General features: G+C 41.8%; 1 protein-coding gene and 1 pseudogene across 1 annotated transcript; both read left to right on the top strand.

Moving 5' to 3' along the window:
* Positions 1-572: 572 nt before the first annotated feature.
* On the top strand, positions 573-1451 carry LOC103748224 (olfactory receptor 7A10-like). Its single transcript, XM_017802704.1, has one exon. It carries the CDS (start codon positions 573-575, stop codon positions 1449-1451), a length of 879 nt encoding a protein of 292 aa, XP_017658193.1.
* Positions 1452-10681: 9230 nt separating this feature from the next.
* LOC103748288 lies at positions 10682-11464 on the top strand (annotated as a pseudogene).
* Positions 11465-13862: the final 2398 nt, after the last annotated feature.

Here is a 13862-nt window from a genome sequence, read left to right as displayed (position 1 = left end):
CCAAGGACATAAGACACATGAGTTCTTTCTCTTCTTTTTTAGGCTGTGCGCCCAAAGCTCCAGTGGTCTTCCTATATACTTCCCCTATAGCACTAGACTCATAGGCATGTGCATGATCACATTTGTTTTATGTGACTAATTGAATCTGAATGCAGTTCTTATGCCCTTACAGCAAGCATTCTTACCCAATGAGCCATCTCTCAAGTCCTAGAGTTAGAGCTTTTGATTGACCATGTTCTCCTACCATGATGTGCTGTCTCATTGCAGTCCCACAGTCACAGAGTCAACAAACCAGGAACTGTGAGTCCAAATAAACCTTTCTTTTTTATAAGTTGACTACCTCAGGAATTTGTTATAATTACAGAAGGTTGATGAATATAGTTGTCCCCATCTGCTATAGTACATATATTTAAAATTTTGTGGTTTCCTTCAGGGGTATGACCCCAGCTTTGGTATATGAATACAGGGGCAGAACTAACTGAACCTAGTGGGCTATGAAATGAGAGGGGGGATTTACGGTAGGCCATCAATGCATAACTGTATTTTTCTTTTTTGCTAGCTATATTGAATACATGGATTCAGGAAACGACACACAACTTTCAGAATTTTTTCTTTTGGGATTTTCAGAGCATCATCCACAAATTCAGTCTCTCATATTTGGGCTGTTCCTCTCCATGTACCTAGTTACTGTCTTTGGGAGCCTGCTCATCGTCCTGGCCATAGTCTCAGACTCCCACCTGCACAGGCCTATGTACTTCTTCCTCTCAAGCCTGTCCTTTGTGGACATCTGCTTCACTTCCACCACTGTTCCAAAGATGCTGGTGAATATTCAGACCCAGAGCCAGGTCATCACCTGTGCGGACTGCATCACCCCGATGTACTCCTTACTGCTTTTCTCAGGGTTGGACATCTTTCTGTTGACTGTGATGGCCTATGACCGCTATGTTGCCATCTGTCACCCTTTGCATTATGCAGTCATCGTGAATCCCCAGCGGTGTGGGTTGCTGATTCTGGTGTGCTGGACCGTGGGTGTCCTGAATTCCTTATTGCATAGCTTCTTGGTACTGAGGCTGTCCTTTTGCACAAACTTGGAAGTTCCCCACTTTTTCTGTGAACTTAATCAGGTGGTGCACCATGCCTGTTCTGACACCTTTATCAATGACATGGTGATTTACATTACAGCTATGCTGCTGGCTGTGGGTCCCCTTGCCGGCATCGTTTATTCTTACTCTAAGATTGTGTCTTCCATACGTGCAATCTCCTCAGCTCAGGGGAAGTACAAAGCATTTTCTACCTGTGCATCTCACCTGTCTGTTGTCTCCCTATTTTATTGTACCCTCCTGGGAGTGTACCTAAGTTCTGCTGTGACCCAAAATTCACACTCCACTGGCCCCGCTTCACTGGTGTACACCGTGGTCACACCGATGCTGAACCCCTCATTTATAGTCTAAGGAACAAAGACATCAAGAGCGCTCTGAAAATGCTGTTTGGGAGGGTTACTGGAAATAGACCAGTGGACTGACCTTCATAGAAGTGCCAGGGTTACAGGACTCGGTGTTTTGGAGGCAGCAGTTGTGGTCCATTGATTGGCTTCAAGAGTAAAAACTTCATTTCCTGTGTTTTACTTCAAATGCGTCACACAATGCGAGTACTTCCTTTACAAGACTATGCATTCCTTTTGTTACCTATTTGTTTTCTTTGTCATTTCCTACTTTCCCAAATATATTCTCAGCCTGGATCAGAAGCCTTTGGAAATTGCCACTCCAGCAGGGAAGAACCGGAGCTCCTTAACAACGATTTATCTTGTAATAACATATATTGAATTATTTTTCTTTTCTAAAGGAATATTCTTAAGTTTTTCTCCTCCTATGAAAACAGTTTGGCAAATAGGGACCTTACATAATTTTACAGTATCTAAAACTTTGGACCTTTTCTTCTAAGGCTCAGGGGACATCAAGAAAGAGGAGGCAGAAAGATTATGAGAATCAGAGGTTGGGGAGGAAGGCTGCGAAAGTGTCTTCTGACCATACACTGCTGCACTCAGTGAACTCACATCAGCTGCGATCTTATGCACAAGGTCAAAGCAGCCACCGTTCTAGCATGGGGGGAGGGTTCAGTATGTTCGCTCTAGCTGAGAAGCCACCAGTAGTTGATGGCTACTAGTGGAGTAAAAGTCATTCCTCTTTGGGGGTGTGGCTCATGATAGGTTGACCATTCTCCAGAGGATGGCCCTACATCTATGTGCATATGGGCAAGACTAACTGGGCTCAGTGGGTTATGAAAAAATGTTTTTAATGAGGACATGAAGTTGGGAGGGGGACACAGGAGGGGAGTATGAGAGGAGTTTGAGGGAGAAATGGGGGAGGATAGGATTAAAATGCATGATGTGCATGTATGAAAATCTCAAAGAATGAAAAACATAAACAACTTGAGGCCACAGTTTTTCCCTTGTTCTTTCATCATTCTTGCCCATTTCTTTTTTGAGACATTGACTCACTTTGTGGTCTAGGTTGACCTTGAACTCAATCCTCCTGCCTCTACCTTCTAAGTGCTGAGATTTCATCTCCTTCTCTTCCATCTTCTTTCCCTCTTTCCCTCATCTCTCTCTCTCCCTTTCCTTCCTATGATCTTGCTTCCTTCCTCTCTCCCTCTGTTTCTTTTGTCCTTCCTCCCTCACTTCTCTCTTTCTCCTCTTTCTCTCCCTCCCTCCCTCCCTCTTCTCCAGTACCCCAACATCGGGCCTTGAAGAAGGATGAATAACAGTGGACTGCTGGCTAGTTCCTCCACCCTGAGGATGTCAAGTATCTCATTCTAAACTGGTCTGTCTTATCTCAAGCTTCTATCTAGGAAGTGATTTGAGAAAATCCCATGATAAACATCAGGAGAGGAGGCTTCTCTTTGGTCAGCTTTGGTTACAGAGAATTGTTACATGAACTTAGAAGAGAATGCTCACTGATTTCTTGCCCTGCAGAAGCAAACACCGCTTTGCTGGCTGTTAGTCAGGAATCTGGTATGGTTCCAAATTCATCTCTACATGTTTTATATATTTGTAACTTCACAGCAGAGTTGACCCTTGCCCCCATTTTTAACCTTTTATATATTTGCCACTCCATTTTTCTTTTTCTCTTTTGAAAACAGAAGGGGAAATGCCATGCACTATGCCAAGAACAAGAATTCTAGAGCCAGTTTGTTGGGCTTGAGTCCAGCTCCATGATTTAGGTTGTTACCTTGAACCAATTATTAATCCTTCTGTGGCTCAGATTCCTCAGGTGGGGCCGAGAGATTAATCAGATTGTAGTTTGCATTGAGTCAGGTTGTACTGCACATAGATCTAGGTAATATTTAGAGCACTGTATTATGGGCTGTTCTATGTTTCCTAAGCATGATGAACAACCTGAAACCTCACAAACAGTCTTGTGAGAAAGCCCTATTTTAAGGCCTATTTTACAGATGAGAGAGGTTAACAGATGCAAAGTCACATAGCCAGGAAGTAGTCGAGTTGGGAATTAAATCCTGGATTTCTTTATACATCTAAAACTCCAGTTCTTAACCCCTTCTTATACTGTCTCCTGCAGGAGGTGTTTTCAGCTTTTGCTACTGTTAGTTTGAACACACTGTTTCTTTGTCTTTGTTTTTTTCTTTCTTCTCTTTTGTTTTATTTTGCTTTGTCTTTTTGAGACAGAGTATCCTCATAGCCCTAGCTGGCCTAGAACTGGCTGCAGAGACCAGGATGGCCATAGTCTCACAAAGATCCACCTGTCTCTGCCTCCAGAGTGCTGGGATTAAAGGCGTGTGCTACCATGCCCAGGTTTTAAACACATTCTTTTTTTCCTACTTTTACAAAAAGTTTTTGAGAATTTCATACATGCATATAAGGTGTTTTGATCAAATCCATGCCCACTCCCTCTCCTCCAACTCCTCCCAAATCTTCCCATCACAATTTTCTTTTTCTTTTCTCTTCTTCCTCTTTCATTTATTTATTTTTCTGGGGCTTTGGCTGGTCTAACATTCTCCCCTCTGAAGAGGTAACCCTAAAATCTTTTAAGTATTAGATACAAGCTCCCAAATACTTTTGACATTTTTGTTCTTTGTAACAGAGTATGTTGCTAACAGGCTCAAGGACATTTTGACTTTTAGCCAAGAAACTGGACACTTTTCTTTGGGGTCTTTTTACCCTAACTGCCTAGAAAATTCCTACCTCCTATTCTTATTATGCCATCCTCTGAAGAGGTTACCCAAATGCCAATAGGGAATAGGGACACAGACCACTCTGGCTTCTTCTAGGCTGAACAGGGACCCAGGGTAAGGCAATTGGATTCCCCTTCAGTGGGTTTATCTAAAACTTCCAAATTGCATTACTCTTCTCTCTAAGTTCTCTAAGGGGAAAAGAAAGTCCTTGAATCCTGAATAGGAGATCTGAAGGAGAAGTAAAGGCAAGAGTAATTAGCATTACAAGTTCTAGACAGGGAACTAGAAAAAAGTCAGAAGAGGGCAATTTTCAAATGTTCATATAAGTCCATTGGAAATTCTTGACAAGGGTTTCCAAAAGCATCCCTCTATTGGGTTCCTCCTCATTGTTCTCTTGTCTTTCAAGGCTGAACTCTACAGTGATGGATTCAGGATTTCCTTTCAGGTGTTTTGATAGCTGTTGGAGTGGTTAGAATCAGTGTCATTTCCCTCTCAAAGGCTTCTAGATAGGGGGAAAACAAATTCATCCATCATTTTAGAACAATAGCTGGTTGCTTTCTTAGCTACAGGTGGGCACTACAGTATTGGAGACCAAGATTTGAAGTCTTACATCTGAGCAGTGCTTTCTGATTAGGAACAAAATCATCAATGAGAAATAATTGTCTAAACTTTTTATATAGTCTTAAGCCTAATGTCTAGGAAGTATAATCCCTTGAACACTGGTGACTTTATTCTTTGGTTATACTTTCCTTTGAGGTGTTTAAGACCATACTTTTGGCCCAAATAAATCAATTAATTTTTACATTTAATGTCATTTGAGGATCTGTTCCTCAGGGGTCACATGGGCTTGGGAGGAGCTCCTTGCTCCTTTCTTTCACTAGTTCCATCTATGTGTTGACCATGTCTGGCTTCACTTTGAAGCATGAATGAGATGTTTCCTCTAAAGTGACCCTCCTCTTTGTAGACTGGACACTGGTACAAGTCCATCTTGTGGGGTCTCCATGGCCTCCCTGAACAAGAGGACAGGTAACTTATGACATTTACAGAACATTTTGAGAGATTTTCCATAGTCCCCTGGAACTTGGTCAATCTTGGATGGCAAGAGGCAAAAACTATCCTTTAAGTCCCTCTGACCACATTAGTATAGACCTCAATGTATGGCTGTTAAACAATCTAAAAGGTTAGTTCCACTAGTCTGGTACTTTTAGTTAACATATGCTTTGTAGATAAGGCTTGGGTAAAAAACCAAATATTCTCAGATAAACCTTGACTAGATATATATTTTGTTCCTTAAACTAGTTGACTAAACTAGGACCATAGAAATTTTAAGATCATGTGTATATTATTTTTGTCTCATCCTCTATATATAACAAACCTAAACAGACCATCACTTGCTTAGGCTTTCTCATTTTTTCAGAATACATTCTTCTCAAGCGTTTTGCCAGTCCTGAGAATGCCGCCTGGCTTCCAAAGATCCCCATTCTCCTGACCACAAACGTGAAAACTCAAGATGACAGTGAGAGGCTGCGATCAGATTTCAAAACAGCACACCAGTGGAAGCCTCAGGAATGAACTAGGTCAACTTGTGGTCAGTTATCTGCTGACCTTAGACTTGCTTCTATGAGGGCTACATTCTGGCTGGCCACTGTCCTCTGCTCCTTCCTTCCTTGCCTCTGCCCTCCAGGCAGCTGTGAGACTCATCCAGCCAAACTTGCAGCTTTTTAGTGTTGGCTGCGATTGATTCTAATAGTGGAAAGCTCATACACTGCAGGAAGTGGATTTTAAAGGATTCTACTAGAGCATAAGGTTTCTTGAAGATTTAGCTTAAAATTTCAATTAAACTTTACAGGGTATTTGTTATTTTTCCTTTTAAATGAGTCTTTCAACTAGGAATCATTTTTATTTACAGAAAAGTTTCAGGGCAGGACACGGGTGCATTTATATACATACAGGTAATACACTCATATACATAAAATAAAAATAATAAAATATTTTTATAAAGAAAGAAAAAGTGCAGGATGATAGAATTCCGAATTCCCTTCACCAGTTTTCCCTAACGTGAGCAACTTAACCTGCTGTGATTGCCAAAAAAAAAAAATGAGAGGTCTACCTTTGTGAATCGCTAAACACCAAACTACAACTTTGTTTTCGCTGATCAGCTGTCTTTGGGTTCCCATCTAGGCTACTACCCTACATTTAGTCAACATGTCTCCTTAGTCTTGGCACATTTACTCAGCCTTTCTTTAGTTTTCAACACTTTATTTTTTTTCAGCCAGGGTCTCACTATGAAACCTAGGCTGGCTTTGAACTTGCTGTTCTCTTACTTAAGATTCCTCCCTGCTGGAACTATGGGATACGCCACCATGCCCAAGTTTTAATTACTTGTTTGTTTGTTTGTTTTACGTCCCCCTTTTTGTGAGACAAAAAATTCTCTCTGTAGCCACAGCTGGCCTGGAACTTGCTATTAGACCAAGCTGACCTTGAACTCAAAGATATTCACCTGCCTCTGCCTCCCAAATGCTGGGATTAAAGGCATATGCCACCATGCCCTGCTTATTGACTGATTTTAAAAAGAATTGTTTTAAATTTATTTATTTTTATTTATGTGTATGAGTGCCATGCATGCATACATGTGTGTATGTAAGTGCACCCATGCCATTAAATGCCTGTTGAGGACAGAAGAGGCTGTTGGATCCCCTGGAACTGGAGTTACAGATAGTTGTAGGCCACAAGGTGGGTGTTGGGATTCGAACCCAGGTCTTCTGTAAGAGCAGCTAGTGCTCTTAATAGCTGAACCACCTCTCCAGACTCTTTAACTATTTGTTTTAAAGAGAACTAGGTAGGGACTTGTAGAATGTCCCTTGTTTGGTTATGCCTGATGTTTTCTTCATGATTAGTTTGGAGTTTGGGGTTTTGAGAAAGCATAGAATGGGGTGAATAATTCCCACCAACTGCAACAGGGAGCACACAACTACGTGACCTATCACTGGTGATGCTAACCCAGTGTCACTCGATGTGTTTACCAGGTTCCTTCACTGTGGAGCTGTTTTTCTTTTCTGTTCTGCTGTGAATCATTAAGTCCCTGTACCCTGAATCAGAGGAGGGGACTTAAGTGCCAACTGCTTGAGCAGGGAGTACATATATACAATATTTAAAATTCCTCCGTAGGCAAGATTTGTCAATGATTTTCATTAATTAGATCATTTCTTTAAATTGTTTGAATAACTATTATCTTAATAGTGATCAACCAATGCTTTTCACTTCCAAATATACACCTGGAACTGGCTTCCCAGAATTGTATGAGCTGAACATTCTCATGCTTCCCTTCATATAGCCTCAAAAATAGGACTTTGAGTCTTACTAGGTTCCATCCTTGCTCTTACATCATAAGCCTCAATAACACCTTTGCGTAAAAGAATGGAGTGACACACACATGACTGACATTGTTCATCAGTATTGTCTTGCAGTTAAGGACATTTAACACTTAACACCAGTGTCTGACCAAATAGTTATTTCTCCTTCTGAATTTTTCTTAAAACTAGTTCATTATTTTTTATATGTATGAGTGTATTGCCTGCATGTATATAAGTGCACCCGTGTCATGCAATACCCACAAGGTCAGAGGAAGGCCTCAAATCCCTTGTATCTAGAGCTACACATGATTGTTAGCTGCCATGTGGGTGTTGGGAATTGAACCTGGGTACTCTGCAAGAGCAGTCAGTGCTCTTAACTGCTGAATTGCTTAAGGCAAATTAAACATCATCCCTATTAAGTATAAGATGCCAGAGGGTAATTTGGCTCAGCTACTTTTTAAAGGTGACTAAATTATTCCCTTAAAATGCATTTTCAAGAACTCAGCAAACTTCACAATATGGGAAAAGCATTGGGAGAGAGAGCAATGCCTCTTTAAATCATAAGTCTATAGAGAAAGGCCTGACACTTCTAGAGGCCTGATTTGACCTATTTACAGTAAGGGACCAATTACAGAGCTCAACTAGCTCTGGAGCTTTCTGATTGCCCTGGACTGAAGAAGGCAGGTCTTTGAGTATATAAAATAGACCTGGAAAGGCTTGTTAATCCTTTGCTCTTGGGTTGGTGGGTGGGGGCTGATCTGGGTGAATATAGTCTCCAGTTTTGCAATATCAAAACTTTTTTGTTTGGTTTGGGTTTTTTTGAAAGCTAGGAGAAGCAGGTGGCAAAGATCAAGCCTTGGTGTGTTTCAGGGAAGCTTTGGAAAACTTTCTGCAGAGGGAGAGCAGAAGGAAGCAGGGAAAGCCCAGGGCAGGCTAAGGGGCTCAAAAGAAGGGCAACCATCACTGGGCTCCTGAAAAACACCACTTAGGAGATCACAGCAACTTCCTGAAAGTATTCTTTTAGGCACTTGCCCTTTTCCTTAAAAAGCAGATGAGGGCAGTGCAGTTCCTATTCATTGGGATTTCTGGGAGGGTTTGGCTCCCAGAGAAGCTAAAATTGGAATCAAAATTGAGATTTCTCACGCTAAAGTCTTAGAACAATTACGTGCAAGTTTTTTCTACTTCTACTCTGCTTCAACCTTCTGGGCTACTAACTGGAAGTACATGGAGGGTTTGGCTCTGGGAGAAGCTAAAGTTGGATTCAAAATCGAGATATCTTAAGCTAAAGTCTCTTAGAAGAATTACCTGCAAGTTTTTTCTACTTCTACTCTGCTTCAAACTTCTGGGCTACTTACTGGGATTTCTGGGAGGGTTTGGTTACAGGAGAAGCTAAAGTTGCATTCCTACTTGTATTTCTTTAGGGTCCTGGAGAAGGTAAACTTGGATTCCTAATTAATGGGATTTCTGGGTGGGTTTGGCTCTGGGAAAAGCTAAAGGTGGAATCAAAATTGAGGTTTCTAGTTCCTACTTGGATTTCTGGGAGTGTTTGGCTCTGGGAGAAGTTAATGTTGGAGTCAAAGCTGAGATTTGCATTTCTTCCTTATGGGTATTTCTGGGAGGGTTTGGCTCTGGGAAAAGCTAAAGTTGGGTTCAAAATTGAGAGATTTCTTAAGCTAAAGTCAGAAGAAAAAACTTGCAGGTAATTTTCCTTCTACTCTGCTTCAAACTTCTGGGCTTTTTACTGTGATTTCTGGGAGGGTTTGGCTCTGGGAGAAGCTAAAGTTGGATTCCTACTTACTGGGATTTCTGGGAGGTTTTGGCTCTGGAAGAAGCTAAAGTTGGATTCCTGCTTGGATTTCTGGGAGGGTTTGCGTCTGGGAGAAGCTAAAATTGGCTTAAAAATTGATTTCTTAAGCTAAAGTCTCTCAAGAATTACCTGCAAATTTTTTTCTCCTACTCTGCTTCAAACTTCGGGGCTACTTACAGAGATTTCTAGGAGGGTTCGGCTCCAGGAGCAGCTAAGTTGGCTTCCTACTAGGATTTTTTGGGAGGGTTTGGCTCTGGGAGAAGTTAATGTTGGATTCAAAATTGAGATTTCTATTTCCTACCTAGTGGGGTTTCTTGGAGGGTTTGGCTCTGGATGAAGCTAAAGTTGGTTTCAAAATTGAAGTTTCTTAAGCTAAAGTCTCTTTCAAGAACTAATCAGCAAGCCTTTTCTACTACTATGCTTCAAACTTCTGGGCTTTAGCAAAAACACTTTTCTATGTCTTCTTAGAAATAGGTTTAGAGAGTCTAAGACAAAAGCAAGTTCAGTAGTCTCTTTAGAGTCAGGTTGTTCAGTGCTTTCTTTGAAATCCTGAAGTCTTTTGTTAAACACCTGTCTAGGGCAAAGTGGAAAACGGAAAGCTGCTCTTTTGGCAACTACAGGGCTTTTATATTTAGATTACCTTGACGGTCAAGCAACACTTAGTGATGTCTGAAAAATGGAGCTGATGTGATCTTAAAGCATCCTATGGTTTATAAGCCTCCCTCTGCCCTGATAGTTAAACTGTCCATCTCAGAAAGCAGCTGTCATGAATTACTTGTACAAAACCAGTGGGTGACACCTTCCACCTGAGTGTGTTGATACTGTCATTAGGCTGTGTGGTCTTCGGCAGGCTCTTCAGCACTTTTTTGATAGCTGAAGGACTGGGGGGAGTTGCTGTGTCTGAGGAAGAGATGCTCAGGCTGAAGAGCCAAGTTGTCTTCATGTAGATAACTCTACTCAACAGGCTCTTGACTCTTGGCTGGCAGTTCTCTGGCCACAGAATCACCTGACAGATGAGAGCAGGGCTCTAGAAGCTCAGGTGCCTATGTGGACTGATGCTAATCAAAGTAGGGGAGTAGGTGCAGGAGAAGCTCCTGCAGGGTGCGGCTCAGGGAAAACAATGCTTCCCCAGCTTAATGCAACAGCTCAGGTTAGTAACCCTGTACTTGGCCCTCTGACAGCAACTCTACTAATTGAGCTGGTAGACTAGTAACATCTTGGCCAATCAAGAATTTAGTCAGGCTTAGTGTGACTTCTCAGGCATTAGGTATATAATATGTAATAAATACCCCTCTTCAGTTCCATAAACCACATCTATCACTATAAACAGAAAATGGTCAATGTGAATATGGAAATTATTCTAACTGATGGAACATGACCAGTTGGCATGCTGGGAGAGCTCAAATTGGCCCAAACACCTTACTACAAAAGGAATTGGCCTCATGTTTGTTCCTTCTGGGTGAAACAGTGTAAGGAGTGTCATACAGATATGAGAAGCCCACATATCCAGATGACCCCTTGCCAATCAAAATATAAAAGACAGACACTATGGAATCAATGACCTAATAGCAGATGAGCTTCTGAAGTGAGCTTCACCATGGTCACCACACTGTATGTGGGTGATCTGTGCAATACTATTACTAAGACAGATCTCCAAAATCGCTACCAGTTCAGGGAAACTTGCAGGATCACTGTTGAGAGGCCGCAGTATGCTTTTAACTAGTTGGCCAGCAGGCAGGCTGCAGACATTGCTGCTAAGTCCTTTAATAAGCTGATCACTAATGGCAGCAGCTCAATGTTAAATGGGGAAGATGTGAGGCAACCAGAGGGAAAGAAAAAAAGATGGATCCACAGATTCTGGGATTAAGCTAGAGCCTGTAACAGGACTGCCTGGAGCTCTTCCTCCTGCGGTAGAGGAAGAAGCCAAGTACTACCTGCCCCAAGTGGTCCTCCAGCTGTGGCAAACAGTGTCCTGCCCTCACCCTCAGGTTTTTGGCCACACATATTCCACCCAATGGGACCAACCCCTCCTTTCCTGAGGGCTCCAGGACCAGTCCATTATCCTTAGGACCCTGAGAGGATGGAAGCTCATGTTGGAGAGCACAGCAGCCCATAGCAGAGCATCACCACTCAGGGACTCACAGGATGAAAGGGCTCTAAAATCCCAGTACATGAATCTTGGGATTAAGTGTAATTTTTTCCTTGCTTTGTAGTTTCCATGGTAGCTGAATGTGTTGAGATGTGGGTAGTCAGAGAATGTCAATCATGCCTCCCCATGTGTTTTCAGAGGACCAGTGGACCTCATATAAGCCAGACCTCTGCAGACTCTCTGGCCACTAGCCCTAGACATGCTAAAACCACAAATGGCAGCCCAGTGCCCAAACTGACCTGCCTGGGGGCGGGGGGTCAGGCCCCAAATTCCACCAATGGACTGTAGCCCAAGTGCAGGGAACTGAAATGCTCACCCCCCCGTACACACACTTTTTATTTTACAGACCTGGTCATTAGCTTCTTTTAAAGATATATTACTGCCATCTAGCTTCCTAAAGAAAAGATCCATCCTGGGCATCTCTTGCTCTCTAAATGCAAATTGTCCTGTGAGTGTGAGATTCTAGAAAGAAACCATTTCCACCTTCTGTCTCCTGTTGCTTCATCAGTACCTGTTATCTTTAGATCTTGCTCCCTTCGGCCCCTTCTCTGAAATCATTCTGTGGACCGTCATGAAGCCAACTTACACACCATCAGGAAGAGCTCTTTATACTTTGGATTTAACTCTTTCTGTTCTCTGTGACTCTAGAACAAAGTTTAAATCTCTAGTGATGGCATTCAAGGCCCTCCCAAACTGACACATGTTTTCAGCCACTCTCTTCACCACTTGTGTCCTTGACTCCAAACAAAACTCTTTTCATGAGAGAACCATGAGCTTTAGTTTTGACTTTGTATCATCCAGCAGAGTCCCCTATGAGGACATATTTTCTGGCATCAGTCTGCTTAGTGACCCCCAAAATATCCTCTTCCCACCTCTATTGCTCAGTTTCTCTGGACTTCAATACCATCTTCCTATTCAGTCTATCCAAATATTTTAAGCTTCCATCAAAACCGGTTGAAATTCCAACTCAGTTGCCCACTCCAACTCACCTGCCTACTTTGTGAAGCTACTGAAAGAGCCCCCAGACCCCACCTAGAGAAGTTTTATCAGTCCTCAAATCAGAAGAGTCACAGACATACCTCAGTTCCTCAGCTGCTTCTGTCCTCTAACCTCTAATGCAACATACTGATCGAGTTCAGAGTTACCAATCAGTGATCAGAGTTTTAATAAGCCCTCTAGGTGACTCCCACACAGAGTCTAATCATCTATCTATTGTAAAATAGATGAACACTCAATAGTTCTCTGTGAATCCTTTCTTCCTTAGTAACTTTCAAGGTGAGGCAGATAGTAGGCAGTTACATGTTTTATTGAAATAATGAGCTACCTCCTGACACTATTCTTGAATCATTTCTATACCTGACACAAGCTGGGCATTGACTAAATTCTTGTTTGTGCCTTAAGATTATATACTACTACTAAAACGATGTTGGTCCCTTAAGAGCAAGTTATAGCAACTGTCTGCTTATTACTAGCTTACTGCAAAATACTGCCTTCTCACAAGCTACTAATTTTCAACAGGTGGCAAGGAAGAGCCAAATGGTCAGAATGTGACCAAGCTGGGAGCATCATATCCCAATGCAAGCCATGTAGTATGCCTCTAGGAAGAGAAATCAATAGATACAGGGTCTTGGCTTGGACAGGGATAGGGAAAGCTTGGCAGGGAGAGACCGCTATGTTTTTATGTGGTTTAGTAAAGAAATGCATTCCAAAGGCCAAAAATGTCAAATATTTGGGAGCTTTTATCTAATCCTTAAAAAAAATTTAGGGTTATCTCTTCAGAAGGGGGGGAATGTTACAGTAGCCAAAACCCCATTAAAAAAAATCAAAGAATATATGAAGTTATGAGAAAAAATGTGATGGGGAGATACAAGAGAAGTTGTAGGGAAGGGGATGAACATGGATTTGATCATAACACCTTACATGCATGTATGAAATTCTCAAGAAATCAGTTTTTAAATTTTTAATTGAATATTAGGACAATGTGAGACAACTTCAGAAGATTACCAGTGATCTCCGATGCCCAAGAATCCATAATGGTAGAAGAGGATACAAACAGCTGTGCACTGAACCATCATAGCATGGGGTCCTGACTAAGAATGAAAGCATGTTTCATGGATCAATCATTTGAAAAGTCTTAGATTTCTTAAAGTCAAAGTATTTTAATTTCGCAGAAATAAGTACTGGATCAAATAAAACACTCATTAGCTAAAGGAAACTTGCATTTGAATTCCAATGAGGCCCATTGAATATACAAAGAATAGGAGAGAAACAACATGAGCACTGAACAAAGCCTTAATTAGTTCTGCTTCGTTTCCCCCAGTGGAATTGTCTCCAAGGGCTATAAACCTCATCTAATCTGTAAGTC

The sequence above is a fragment of the Nannospalax galili genome, unplaced genomic scaffold, assembly GCF_000622305.1.
Source record: "Nannospalax galili isolate Female #2095 unplaced genomic scaffold, S.galili_v1.0 scaffold1052, whole genome shotgun sequence".
Taxonomy (NCBI): Eukaryota; Metazoa; Chordata; class Mammalia; order Rodentia; family Spalacidae; genus Nannospalax; species Nannospalax galili.
Note: the sequence above shows the minus strand (reverse complement) of the source record. Positions and strands in the feature narration are given on the sequence as shown.

Excerpts from the sequence above, each read along its gene's own strand:
- LOC103748224 (XM_017802704.1), top strand. The coding sequence starts at position 573 with ATGGATTCAGGAAACGACACACAACTTTCAGAATTTTTTCTTTTGGGA.